At 42.4% G+C, this 13,772-nt stretch overlaps 1 protein-coding gene across 1 annotated transcript; it reads right to left on the bottom strand.

Annotated features, from left to right (window-relative positions):
• Positions 1 to 577: 577 nt before the first annotated feature.
• LOC309364734 (retinol dehydrogenase 12-like) lies at positions 578 to 10,497 on the bottom strand. Its single transcript, XM_081902547.1, has 5 exons — positions 10,339 to 10,497; positions 4,695 to 4,799; positions 3,623 to 3,832; positions 2,196 to 2,385; positions 578 to 832 (listed from the first exon to the last, which is right to left on the bottom strand). Exons 2-5 carry the CDS (start codon positions 4,756 to 4,758, stop codon positions 730 to 732), a joined length of 567 nt encoding a protein of 188 aa, XP_081758673.1. The 5' UTR covers positions 4,759 to 4,799; positions 10,339 to 10,497; the 3' UTR covers positions 578 to 729.
• Positions 10,498 to 13,772: the final 3,275 nt, after the last annotated feature.

The raw sequence follows: 13,772 nt of genomic DNA, 5'->3' as shown, positions 1-13,772 counted from the left end.
TGGGGGGGAGAATTCACAAACAGTTTTAAGGGCTGTATGGGGTAACCCTGTTTCCCTTCACAGTTAGCTGCCATCCATCCTCCAACCGCTTCCAGGCACTCACACAGGACCTTCACCGCCTTCACTGGTTCAACCCTAAGCTTGGCTTTCCTCAAAGAATCCTGAGAACTGTAATTTTAAGGGTGCTGGGAATTGTAGCTTGGGGGGTAAACTACAGTTCTTAGGATAATTTGCGGGGAGCCATGACTGTCAAAATGCTTTAAATGTTTGGTGTGGATGTGACTATAGACTTCCATTTTCAGATAATGCGTGCAGTGTTTTGTGGGTTTTTTAAAAAGAGTTTTCAATGTGAAGTGAAGGAAGAAGATTCTGACTCAGCATATAAAAAAATAATGCTTTTGCCCTCCTCTATGTAGGGATAATTTCTCAAAATCCAACCAATCTAACAGGTTTACATGTGAAAGTTATATCACAAACCAATAAGGGTAGATTCACTCCTCCCCCCCCCCAGGGAAGCAGTTATGTGTTTGCAGCTAAGTATCACTGTCTTCAGGTCACCAAAGAGTAGAACTCAGTGTTGATTGGAACATATTTTATTAATATACAATCTATGTTTATAAAGTGCCTGATAGACACTGACATCTACACATGAGAAGATAAGGATAGTTTATTTTGTTCTGGTTGCCTTCACATTCTGTCTATGAATGTCAACCACAGACCCATCCCAGTTCACTCCCACTGGATTCCCATCAGCTCACAGCTGACTTGCCAGAGTTTTTTTGCGGCCTCTTTGTTACAAGCCTGAGGAGCAACCCAGGCTGGTCTACAGTCACTGTAGAAAGAAAAAAATAAATATTCATTAGGCACTTTGTTAATCATTTGTTAAGCCATTCAAAACCATCAAAGAATCAGAATTCTGATTAAACATTGAGCGTATTTCCCAAATCAATATGATAGCAAATTGGGTTTATGGACAACAGTGGGCTAAGGTTACCCCAGCAGCACAATCCTATACATGTTTACTGAGAAGTAAGTCTCAGACAATTCAATAGGGTTGACAAGCAAGATGAGGAATAGCCAAACCTATTAACTGAGTGATCATATCAGAGCAAATTCAAACTCCTGAACAAAGGGGATGTTTTCATTGTTTTTGTATGGGGCACTGCACTTTGCCTAATTTTTGCAGTCATTGGTGCCAGAGACAGTTGCCACAAAACATGGTGGTTGCCGATAAAGAGACACTATGGCTTTGTTGCAGCTTGCTCCCCGCCAACTGAAGCTGCATCCGAATCATTTGAGGGTGAAGGAATTAGTGGCCAGCCCACTGACAGCAAAGCTGCGTGTCATTTCTCAAGTTACAAAATATAATAATGAATTATTGTTGGTGTTGTTTATTAAATTTATATACTGCCCTTCATCCAAAAAATTCAGGGCAGTTCACAAGATAAAGAAGCTGTCCTGCCCACTGTTGAAAAGGTAAGGGGCAAATTTTGGTATATGACACCCCCCCCCCATTGACTATGTATGAAAAGGGCTTTTGTTCTGTCTGGATGTTCCTGATAATAGCTTTGTTATTTCTGTATAGCTTCTGTATAGTTCGAAGATGGGATGCGGGTGGCGCTGTGGTCTAAACCACTGAGCCTAGGGCCTAGGACAAATCCCCGCGTTGCTCAGTCCCAGCTCCTGCCAACCTAGCAGTTCGAAAGCACGTCAAAGTGCAAGTAGATAAATAGGTACCACTCTGTCAGGGGAGGTAAATGGCGTTTCCATGCGCTGCTCTGGTTTCGCCAGCAGCGGCTTAGTCATGCTGGCCACATGATCCGGAAAATCTGTCTGCGGACAAACGTCGGATCCCTCAGCCAGTAAAGCGAGATGAGCGTCAAAACCCCAGAGTCGTTCATGACCGGACTTAACTGTCAGGGGTCCTTTACCTTTACCTTTAATAGTTCAAAGGAGCAATTGCACTGTGTCTGCTGTACCAGAGGCAAAGACTTCTCACAACCCATGTCCACACTGCTATTTTTAAGTTAGAGCTATTGCATGTGATCTCTTTCTTTTAATGTGCAATGTGCCATTTTAATATTGCCTTCTGGGTCTGATGTGGGCACCTCTGAGCATTACCGCAGAAAAAATTATCCAGATGTGTTGAATCCAGATGTCTGTATTCCAACTGCAAATCACAATCCCAGACCCACCTGAAATATTGCCCACTCACTGACTCCAGTTCCTTTGCCACTGCACAGTAAATACTAGTCTGGGCTCCTTCTTTTGGTGTCTTAAACGTGAAGCGAAACAGCGCTTTAGAAATTCCTGACGTATTTGAGTAACGCGACAATTCAGAATCAACCACACCAGGATGTAAAGCATTGACAGTAACTCCAGTGCCTAGAAAAACATAAAGCAGAAATATCAACCAAAATATATGAATCCAAAGGTTCAAAAGGAAAGGAGTAATATTGTTCCCATGTACCAATACTAGGCATTGTTCCCTTGTACCCAATACTAGGCAGCTAGTATTGGACCACCCTTTTCACTGTAATACACACAATATCATTGTAATGCACAGAACCTTGTGCAGCACTCAATTAGTATCGAGGGTTTAACAAAGCCATTTTTTAAAAATACACAAAAATATAAATAAAACAGCAAAAAGTTAACATCTCTTAAATTGAAATCTGTTATAGCATACTAAATGAATGGTTTACATATTTAGGGGGGCGAGGCGGGAATGAACAGAATGTTAATCTGTCTTGATGGTTGGGGATCTCCCTCTCTCCCCGCAGTCTTGAAGTGCAATGCCCAGCACAGTTTGGGAACTAGCAACACTTATCAGAGCTAGTTTGAGTATGAACTGAGAGGAAAGGTAGCAGTGAGATGGCTTGGCTGAAACATCCTTGGGGATAAAGAAGCATTGGAGACTGTAGAAAGTGGATTCATAAATCACTGAAAACCCTTAATTTAGATAACATTAGAAGCCACTGGCAATGGCATGGGTATGATACAATATTAGGACAATTTAGACATCCAACTCCTCCAAAATGCATGTCAGGTTAGCCCAATGGCCCCTTTCAATGTGCAATATTTAAAATTCCTTACTGGGGCAATGAGAAACATAGAGGTGATGTGGTGATGCATAACCTTTTCTCAACCCAGCTATGGTTACGAGATTGAGGGAGGTTGGGAGCCAGTCAGGCAAGCTCTTTGAATTCAAAGACCAGACAGCCACTGTAGTGCTCTGCTTCACTTCAAAGGAATGAGCTATGTTGAAATTAGCTGCATCTAGGTGACAAACAAGCAAAAGGACAACAAAGGAGCCGAGAGCTTGAAAGCTGCTTGCAAGTGAGAAGGGAAGCGGGCAGATGCTGCAGCGCCTGGGAAAGAGACATGTTTACCTCTGTGCTGCCAGCAAATAAATGAGGAAGCAAGATCTATGCTGTGCTAATGCTATGAGCCCCTCCATAATATGCTGAGATTGTATGTATGTGTCTCTCATGTGTGCAACCTTTCAGTAATCTGTGACTTCCCCCTTCCTCTCACATCCAGGCTTTGGCTATGGGCAACCCTATTATATACGTACATATGAGTGGTTGTGCGCCATTAGCAGTTCATTCTTAAAGCTCACCTTGCAATTTACCAGCTAGCTCCCTGGTAAACAGAACATTAGCCAGTTTGCTTTGACAGTATGCCAGGAACCCATTGTAGTATTTCTCTCCCTGCAGGTTCTTGAAGTTTATCCGCCAAACAGCATGGAGGTGGGAAGACACATTCACTATCCGAGCTGGGGCTGACTCTTTCAAACGGTCCAGCAGGAGGAATGTTAAGAGAAAATGCCCTAAAGGGAGAGGAGATTTACAGTTATTTACTAGAGCTTAGGGACATGGCTGACGCTGTGGTGTAAACCACTGAGCCTTGGGCTTGCCGATCAGAAGGTCGGCTGTTCAAATCCCCGCGACAGGGTGAGCTCCCGTTGCTCGGTCCCAGCTCCTGCTAGCCTAGCAGTTCAAAGGCATGTCAAAGTGCAAGTAGATAAATAGGTACCGCTCCGGTAGGAAGGTAAACAGCATTTCCGTGCACTGCTCTGGTTTCGCCAGAAGCGGCTTAGTCATGCTGGCCACATGACCTGGAAAAACTGTCTGAGGACAAACGTCTGCTCCCTCAGCCTGTAAAGCGAGATGAGCGCCGCAACCCCAGAGTCGTCTATGACTGGACTTACAGTAACTGTCAGGGGTCCTTTACCTTTACCTTTTTCTAGAGTTTATGGGCACACATGTGTATAATGTAAAACTAAGCTTTAGAACAAAAATAGTACTCACAATAATGTAAACACTTTATGTTTTTTTTAAAATCAAACAAAATGACATTAATTTTACTGTACTATAAATCAACTAGAAATAGATAACCAAAAAATTGGCTGGTTAGTTCAAATGAATATATGAAATTCAACCAAGATGGGCACAGTATAAATAATTTAATTAAATCTCCAGGGGACTGTGACTTGGGGCCTGTCCATACTGGAGTTTACAGTGTGTCTATAACTTTTTGCGTTCAAATTTAATTTGTGTAATCCTCATGGTGTTACCCTCAACAACGCCTGTCTCTATGCTTTTCCTGTCTAAATTCAGGTTTACAAATACAGGAATAAAGAGAAGCCAGGTAATATATCCATTTATCACATCAATGTCTCATGATCTTACCAAGGTGATTGACTCCAATATGCATTTCAAAACCATCAGCAGTCTTGGAATAGGGAACCATCATCACTCCTGCATTGTTAATGAGGATATGGAGCTTCTTCTCCTCTACAGGAAATAATGGGGTATTAAGCAGAAAATACCAAAGACAAGAAGATTGAGATGTTTTAAGGAGCAAGGCTCTTATCATAACTAGCATTTGGTTACATGGCCACCTATCTGTCATGGATCCTTTATTTGACATTCCTGCTTTCCAGGGGTTGGACTAGATCACCCGCATGATCCCTTTGAACGCTACAATTCTATGATTTAAGGTTACTGTGAATGTATATGTTGGGAACAAGGAAGTACAGTATAGTAAATTGATTAAAATAATTAGCAAATACTAAGTGATGAAATATTAGACTGTGTTACTCAGTCTACAGAAAAACTTTACAGTTTACCCAACAGGACCGACCGGTGGAGGGAATTCAAACTTCTATCAGTCAGAGGGTTGATGGTTCTTGCCAAGATCTCCTACTAGTTTAGGTAAATAGTGAGATACCACCACCTGTTGGACCACGTGACAGGATAAATAAATAAATGGAAGCACTAGTGGGAAAGAAATGGATTGTATGAATGGCCTATTACCTCAGACTAATTTCCAGTGAATATTATATGTATCCTTATTGCTCAAGTATCTGAGTGCATACATACCCATTTTGAATGGGTTTTGGCAATTGTAGTAGTCCAACTTCATGGACTATTATTTATTTAAAAATTATCTCTAAACACTCATTGTTAGCTAAATATATAATATACCCTGTGTCCATTCTGAGTGACACATGTTTTGGATAGAACACTACTATCATTAGCAGGGTTTATTATATCTAAGGAGCTGAACAGTCATTCCTACACACACACACATACACACACACAAAAACATATTATTACCCTTTCAGGCAAAATGCAGCATACATGCTTAAATGTGTTTACTCAAAAGCATATCATCCTTTTAATCAGAGTGCCCAAGAGTGCAATGAGTCAATTATAAGAATAGCTATTCTGGGTCATACCTAAGGTCCATCTACCATGTCTCTGGCAGTTAACATTGCCAGGTGTTTTATATAAGACATCTCAAAATTCAAATGGAAGCTGTGGAATGATCCATCTCCTGCTTCAAAGTGCCAGAAAGGTTCAAGGGAAAGCTTCCAAGCAAAAGGTTAGCTCCTCTTAAATACAAGAACATTGTCATGGAAGGTTTAAAGTGGAGATCGCCAAGCAGGCACAAGGCCTTCTTTGGTGCCCTCAGGCGGGTTCCTTAGACTCTAAGCTTCTATTTAAAAAATTAAGTCTCTAGCCCTCTTAGAAAGTTAGTTATGAAGCAAAATGTGCAGATTCCCTTCTAAGTGATTTCTGTGAAATGAATTGGCTTAGCTGCTCCCACCTGCCAGTGTTTTTAGGCCAATTAGTAAAGTCAATGTGGTGACTGTAAAGTAAGTTGTTTGGATACCAGGCAATAGAAATCCCTGAGGTCATTAAAAGTTTCTGTTTACCCCTCCCCTTTACTGTACTTTTCCTGCTTCTGTCTTATTTTCTAGCAGTTCTTGGAATCTCTATAGGTTGAACTTCTTTTTCCCTAGCAACTAGGACACGTCTTTTCTGTAGTGGACTCATTCAAGATCAGGTACCTGCTAAAAGTTATTTTCTGTAAATAGGTAAAGGTACCCCTGCCCGTACGGGCCAGTCTTGACAGACTCTAGGGTTGTGCGCTCATCTCACTCTAGAGGCCGGGAGCCAGCGCTGTCCGCAGACACTTCCGGGTCACGAGGCCAGCGTGACAAGCTGCATCTGGCGAGCCAGCGCAGCACACAGAAACGCCGTTTACCTTCCCGCTGGTAAGCGGTCCCTATTTATCTACTTGCACCCGGGGGTGCTTTCGAACTGCTAGGTTGGCAGGCGCTGGGACCGAGCAACGGGAGTGCACCCCGCCGCGGGGATTCGAACCGCCGACCTGACGATCGGCAAGTCCTAGGCGCTGAGGTTTTACCCACAGCGCCACCCGCTTCTGTAAATGCTACACAATAAATGCAGGTTGGTGTTAAATACCGGTAATTCCCTCCACAAATGACAAATACAAAATGTGAAATTTGCAAAAAGGCTCAGGCATGTCTCCTGCTGTGCAGAAGCTAATGTCCAAGTACTTATTAAGAATTCACAGCATTGTTAATTTCCAGTATAATGGGATACATTTCTACTTCAGATGTCTCTGTGTTCAGTGGGAGTTATTCCCAGTGTTATAAAAAAAATTAGGTCATATATAAAATAAATAATGTTCGATAACTGTATATATAAACCACACGTCTGAAACCCCATAGACAAGGTCCTGAACAAATTGACCTCAAATATTTCTCTGCAAGGTCAAAGTGAGAAACCTTCCCCATGTCTCTTTCCTCACAAATCCTGTCCTCACAAATCCTGTCTTAAGGGCACATTCAAGATATGAACAGGGTGTGAGCTGTGACCTAGATTCAGGAATTAAGTAGTTATAATAACAAAAGCCCCTTCATGGATCACTGCCTTGCTGTGGTGAAGGGGCTTGAATAACTCAGAGAAGCTATGAGCTATGCCGTGCAGGGCCATCCAAGATGGACAGGTCATAGTGGAGAGTTTTGACCAAACATGATCCACCTGGAGCAGGAACCGGCAAGCCACTCCAGTATCCCTGCCAAGAAAACTCCATGGACAAAGACAACAGGCATATAAAAGTTATGACGCTGGAAGATGAGCCCCTCAGGTCGGAAGGCATCCAACATGCTACTGAGGAAGAGCAAGTAGAAGTACAAGTACAAGTACAAGTACAAGTAGTTTCAGAGCTGATGAAGCAACTGGGCCAAAGCCGAAAGGACGCTCAGTTGTGGATATGCCTGGAAGCGAAAGGAAAGTCCAATGCTGTAAAGAAAAATATTAGATAGGAACCTGGAATGTAAGAACCATGAACCTGGGTAAGTTGGATGTGGTCAAAAATCATCTGTTCAAGAAAATTGGAGATATGAAAGGAAAATTTCATACAAAGATTACCATAATAAAAGACAAAAGTGGAAAGGACCTAACAGAAGCAGAAGACATCAAGAAGTGGTGGCAAGAATACAGAACTATACCAGAAAGAAATGGATGTCTCGTATACCCCAGGTAGTGTGGTTGCTGACCTTGAGCCAGACATCCTGGAGAGTGAAGTCAAATGGGCCTTAGAAAGCACTGCTAATAACAAGGCCAGTGGAAGTGATGATATTCCAGCTGAACTATTTAAAATTTTAAACGATGATGCTGTTAAGGTGCTACACTCAATATGCCAGCAAATTTAGAAAACTCAGCAGTGGCTAGAGGATTGGAGAAGATCAGTCTACATCCCAATCCCAAAGAAGGGCAGTGCCAAAGAATGCTCCAACTACCGCACAATTGCACTCATTTCACACGCTAGCAAGGTTATGCTTAAAATTCTACAAGGCAGGCTTAAGCAACATGTGGACCGAGAACTCCCAGAAGTGCAAGCTGGATTTCGAAGGGGCAGAGGAAGCAGGGACCAAATTGCAAACATGCGCTGGATTATGGAGAAAGCTAGAGAGTTCCAGAAAAACATCTACTTCTGCTTCATTGACTATGCAAAAGCCTTTGACTGTGTCGACCACAGCAAACTATGGCAAGTTCTTAAAGAAATGGGAGTGCCTGATCACCTCATCTGTCTCCTGAGAAATCTCTATGTAGGACAAGAAGCTACAGTTAGAACTGGATATGGAACAACTGATTGGTTCAAAATTGGGAAGGGAGTACGGCAAGGCTGTATATTGTCTCCCTGCTTATTTAACTTATATGCAGAATTCATCATGCAAAAGGCTGGGCTGAATGAATCCCAAGCCGGAATTAAGATCGCCGGAAGAAATATCAACAACCTCAGATATGCAGATGACACAACCTTGGTGGCAGAAAGTGAAGAGGAATTAAAGAACCTTTTAATGAGGGTGAAAGAGGAGAGCGCAAAATATGGTCTGAAGCTCAACATCAAAAAAACGAAGATCATGGCCACTGGGCCCATCACCTCTTGGAAAATAGAAGGGGAAGAAATAGAGGCAGTGAGAGATTTTACTTTCTTGGGCTCCATGATCACTGCAGATGGTGACAGCAGCCACGAAATTAAAAGACGCCTGCTCCTTGGAAGAAAGGCGATGGCAAACCTAGACAGCATCTTAAAAAGCAGAGACATCACCTTGCCAACAAAGATATGTATAGTTAAAGCCATGGTTTTCCCAGTAGTGATGTATGGAAGTGAGAGCTGGACCCTAAAGAAGGCTGATTGCCGAAGAATTGATGCTTTTGAATTATGGTGCTGGAGAAGACTCTTGAGAGTCCCAGGGGCTGCAAGAAGATCAAATGCATCCATTCTTAAGGAAATCAGCCCTGAGTGCTCACTGGAAGAACAGATCGTGAAGCTGAGGCTCCAATACTTTGGCCACCTCATGAGAAGAGAAGACTCTCTGGAAAAGACCCTGATGTTGGGAAAGATTGAGGGTAGAAGGAGAAGGGGACGACAGAGGACGAGATGGTTGGATGGTGTTCTCGAAGCCACAAACATGAGTCTGACCAAACTGCAGGAGGCAGTGGAAGACAGGAGTGCCTGGCGTGCTCTGGTCCACGGGGTCACGAAGAGTCTGACACGACTAAACGACTAAACAACAACAACAACAAATAAAAAAAGAGTGGCCAAAACCCAGATAATGCAATCAGGTAACTTGCCAGGAGATAAACAACGCACTCAGGTTTGTTGTAGACCACCTTTTCTGTGATGTAGGTATGATGTATCTGGGGGGTGGTCTTGGGCTACACCCCTTCTGTGATGTATGTATGATGTTTCTGGGGGTGGTCTTGGACTCCGGGACGGGCAGTTTAAAATGTCTATATAAGGGCGGACACACCTTTGTTCTGGGTCCTTCTCCTCTCTCCTGTGGGTGGGGGAGCACCCTGTTGCAACAGTCAATAAAGATCAGGCTTACTAGCTGCTTTGCTTCTCAATATTCTCTGGCTGGTCTCTGTAATTTTCTCCTACTGACAGAGAACCTACAAAAGGACTCTATATGGGCTCTTGGGTACCCCATAAGGGGAAAGGAGCAGTTTTGTCACTTATAACACCAGGTAAACGGCTACAGGATGTCAGCCTTCGCTTTGTTTTGAAATGGAGAAAACAGGAATCTTTTGCCTTTAACAGCTGTGTCACTACAATCAGGACCAGCAGGACATAGATGACTTCCTGTGCTAAGCATGAGGATGTCCAAGGGTGGGGTAAGGGTGGAAAATCAGCAATGACTGTTCTCTCTTTTCTTTTGTGTTATGCTATGGCAGCCATATTGTGTTAAGCCATGGCCCCCATTACTGTACAGCAATTTTGTGACTGGAGCAGTCAGCACTCTCTCAAAATTCAAAATGTGCCCCCTGGTCTAAAATGGTTATTGATCCCTGGTTTAAAGAACACATAGGGAAGCCAGACAAATGCCTCTCTATTTTAAACAAAGTCTATTAAAATTTTGACTCCATACAGATTATCTCTAGGACCAGGACCACCTAGTAATTAAACTATGCAGTAACTACACAGGTGCCAACTTTTAGTCAGTCATACCTTTTAGGAAATCTTCTGCAAATGCCCGTATAGATTTGCTATCAGACAGGTCCAGTTTTTTCACAATAACTTGTTGATTCCCTGTTTCGGCTATAATTTCACGGGCTGCTGCTTCCCCTTTTGCTATATCTCTGCAGGCAAGGATGACACGACCACCTTCAAAAGGGAAATTAATAGAAAAGAGGAATAAGGCAAACAAGCTGTTTCTAAACTTGGTCCTGTCTTTCTAGACTAATTTCTTTTAATGGAACAAAATATAAAATAATATAAAAATTCTACAATATGAATATGTGAATATAAATATATGTAAAAGCCCTTTTGCCAGCAGATGTTATAGGCAGCAATAAATTGTGAATCTTTGTGGGAGGGGAGTAATACTCAGCTTTTTTAAGCTCACCTCAAGCATTTGAAGTAGTTGCCCTTGTCTAATTACCCATTACTATGTTCAAGAAAAATACACTTGAATGTATTTCTAAAAATGGAAATTACCTTTGGTTAAAGTTATTTTAGGGGACAGAATACATACATTTATAGTAATAAATACACCCCCCTTACCCCAAATGTAATGGCTGTATTCAGATATAACGCTAAACCATGGTTAATTAAATATCTCGAGACTGCAGTTCCAATGGGACGCAGTCAAATGTTCATTCCACCAATGAGGGCACATTCAGAAGGGCTGGACTACAGCTCTCATCACCCCTGACCACTGGCCATGCTGAGGAGTAGTGGAAGTCCAGCAACATCTGGAAGGCCACTGGCTCCTCATCCCTGTGGTAAAGAATTACATGTGGATCACATTGTTTGGCCTTTTAAAGCAACAACTGTGTACTCCTAGACAGGTCTACTCAGCAGTAATGACCATTTGCTTCAATTGGACTTACTTCCAGGTAAGTGTGTAAGGTTGCAGCCTAAGGAAAGTGGCATGATAGAGGTTTCTAAAATTATTTATTGTATAGAAAAAGTGAATACAGAGAAGTGTGGCTAAGAACTACACGGTATGCCAAGTATGCTTTTAGAGCCAAAGGGGAAATATATAGTTAAAACAGATATGGCAGCTTACATATTAAAGTGCAGCTGCTATTGCAGAGCCCTTGTGGCATGTGTTTTTTTTAAAAAAACAACAACATGCCTCCTCTCCTTCAGGGGGCTTATGTAATTCAGTGAATTTCCTTTAAAAAATGAAAATAAATCCTATGAACCAGAACCCCTCTGTTTAAGGAAAGAGTTAAGGCACTTATATATTTGCTTGTTCACTTAAAAATGGTTAAGGCAGCCTTTATTCATTTAAACCCTGATGGTGGCAATCTCTGCAACATCCATCTGATGAAAATAGGGGTGCTCTCGTGGGAGCCAGTGTCTTTTGGTCCAGCGCTCTGGTGTGAGAGAGCCAATTTGTAGGAGAGCATGAAACAAACAAACAAAAAACAAAAACAAAAAAAGAGTGTCTTTTGGTCTGGCACAAGCCAGCTGACTCACAGCAAATTACTGGACTAAAAAACAGGATGGCTTCTGTAATTCAGAGATGTCCCACTCAATTTGGTATGGTTGAGTGGCATGTGGTGGGTGATGAATGGGACAGACAACTTGCCTCTTTGTGCGAGGTCCTTGGCAGTTTCCTTCCCTATGCCAGTGTTAGCCCCTGTGACCACGGCCACCTTTCCATCCAGCCGAGCGGTTGATGTGCATACTCCTCCTGCAAACCACTTCCTAAAACATAAGAGAGCGTAGCCGTAAATGTTACTTTGGTATGTATAGAGGTTTTCTCTTGGCCTGCTCCTCTGGGCAGCTCAGATGCTAGAGCATGAGACTATTAATGTCAGGGTCGTGGATTTGAACCCCACATTGGGCAAAAGATTCCTGCTTACAGGGGTTGGAATAGAGGACCCTCATCATTCCTCCCGACTCTACAATTCTGTGATTCTGTCCTTTAACCTTCTCCTCTGGCTCATGCATTCCCACATCACTTTCCAAACCACAAAAAGTCTGTTTAAAAATATAACAACAACAAGCAGCTGGATTTAGACTGTAGAATTCTAAAGTTCCAGAATGCGCTTGACTCCTTTCCCACAAAATAATCTGGGGGCACCCTCAGATTCTATGCCAGAGAACAAAGACTTTCCTTTCTAAGACACCGAGCGAGCCTTTTTGACGGAAGAGCATGGTAAAAAATCCCTTTAAATGAAAAATATATATCACCAATTAAGCAAAAATCTGAAGAAACAATATTGCTACTGGTTTGGGAGATGAGTCTGGATGATATCTGTGGATCTCTTGCAGGCCTGCGATTTTTCGTCTGTGACGTTATACTCTACAAGAGGAAACCTGGTGAACCAGTCAAACTGGTTCCTTGGTTAAATAAGTTGTTTCAATCTGTTTTTAATATTGTGCAATAATTGCATTTTAAATGTCGTAAGCCACGCCCTCCCTGGGACCTTAAGGTGTAGGGCAGAAAATAAGTAGCGATGACAACAAAAATCAATCAATCAGGATCAGAATGGCTTTGTTGTGTTGCCATAATGACCACCGTAGATGCTTCAAAGAGCAGGTAGGTATTCTCACGTCCTTCTTACCTGGCTGGATGCCATGCTATGCTAGGAAGGAAAAGAAAAAGGATGTTAGTTTTGGTATTTGAGGTTTGTCTGAGCTTGACTCCGTAGGCTGTGCTGAATCCAAGGATATGCAGCAGAATGGTAGGGGCTAAGAACCTAATGGAGAGGCAAGATCTGTTGGAGTGTTGATGCTGTGAGCCATGCCATCCTATGCTCAGGTTGTATATATGCATAAAGAAAATAGTATATCATACAGCTCAATAGCCATTAACTTTCTGTTACATACCACCCCAATCTCTGAGCAGTGAGAGACTCCAGAGGTGCCTGTGCTTCCCAAGGATTTGCTTCCTTGGAGTGAAGGCCAATGGAGACTGTTGGCGCTGTTAGGATATGCTAAATGGTACCACCTAACTAGCCAGCGAAAGCTATTCCCTTAACAAAGCAAGTGGTTTGGCAACCTTCGCCTTCTGCATTCCCTCACAGAAACAGGCAGTAACCAGTGCTAAGTTATTTCGTACCCTAGGTTGAACTACTTGCACAAAACTACTAATTTTAATTTTCAAAAGCAGATGTCTTGTGGAAAAAAATAAGATTATCAGAAATTTATAAGATACAATATTACAAAAACTCACCTATATAAAACTGCCCCTCAAAGGTCAGTACTTAATACCCATTAAGTTCAGTAAGGCTTTCTTTCACAATTGCAGCCTAAGGTCACATCTGCACCATACATTTAAAGCACATGGCTTCACCCAAAGGTTCCTAGCAACTTTTTTTAGTTTAGCCTTCAGAATGTCACTAGGGAGGGCTGAAACAAATCTCCCCAAAGTGCTAGAGCCCACTTAAGCATATTAATGACAGCAAGGGAAAGGGAGAGGGGGC

This window comes from Podarcis melisellensis (assembly GCF_964234715.1).
Source record: "Podarcis melisellensis genome assembly, chromosome: 1".
Taxonomy (NCBI): domain Eukaryota; kingdom Metazoa; phylum Chordata; class Lepidosauria; order Squamata; family Lacertidae; genus Podarcis; species Podarcis melisellensis.
Note: the sequence above shows the minus strand (reverse complement) of the source record. Positions and strands in the feature narration are given on the sequence as shown.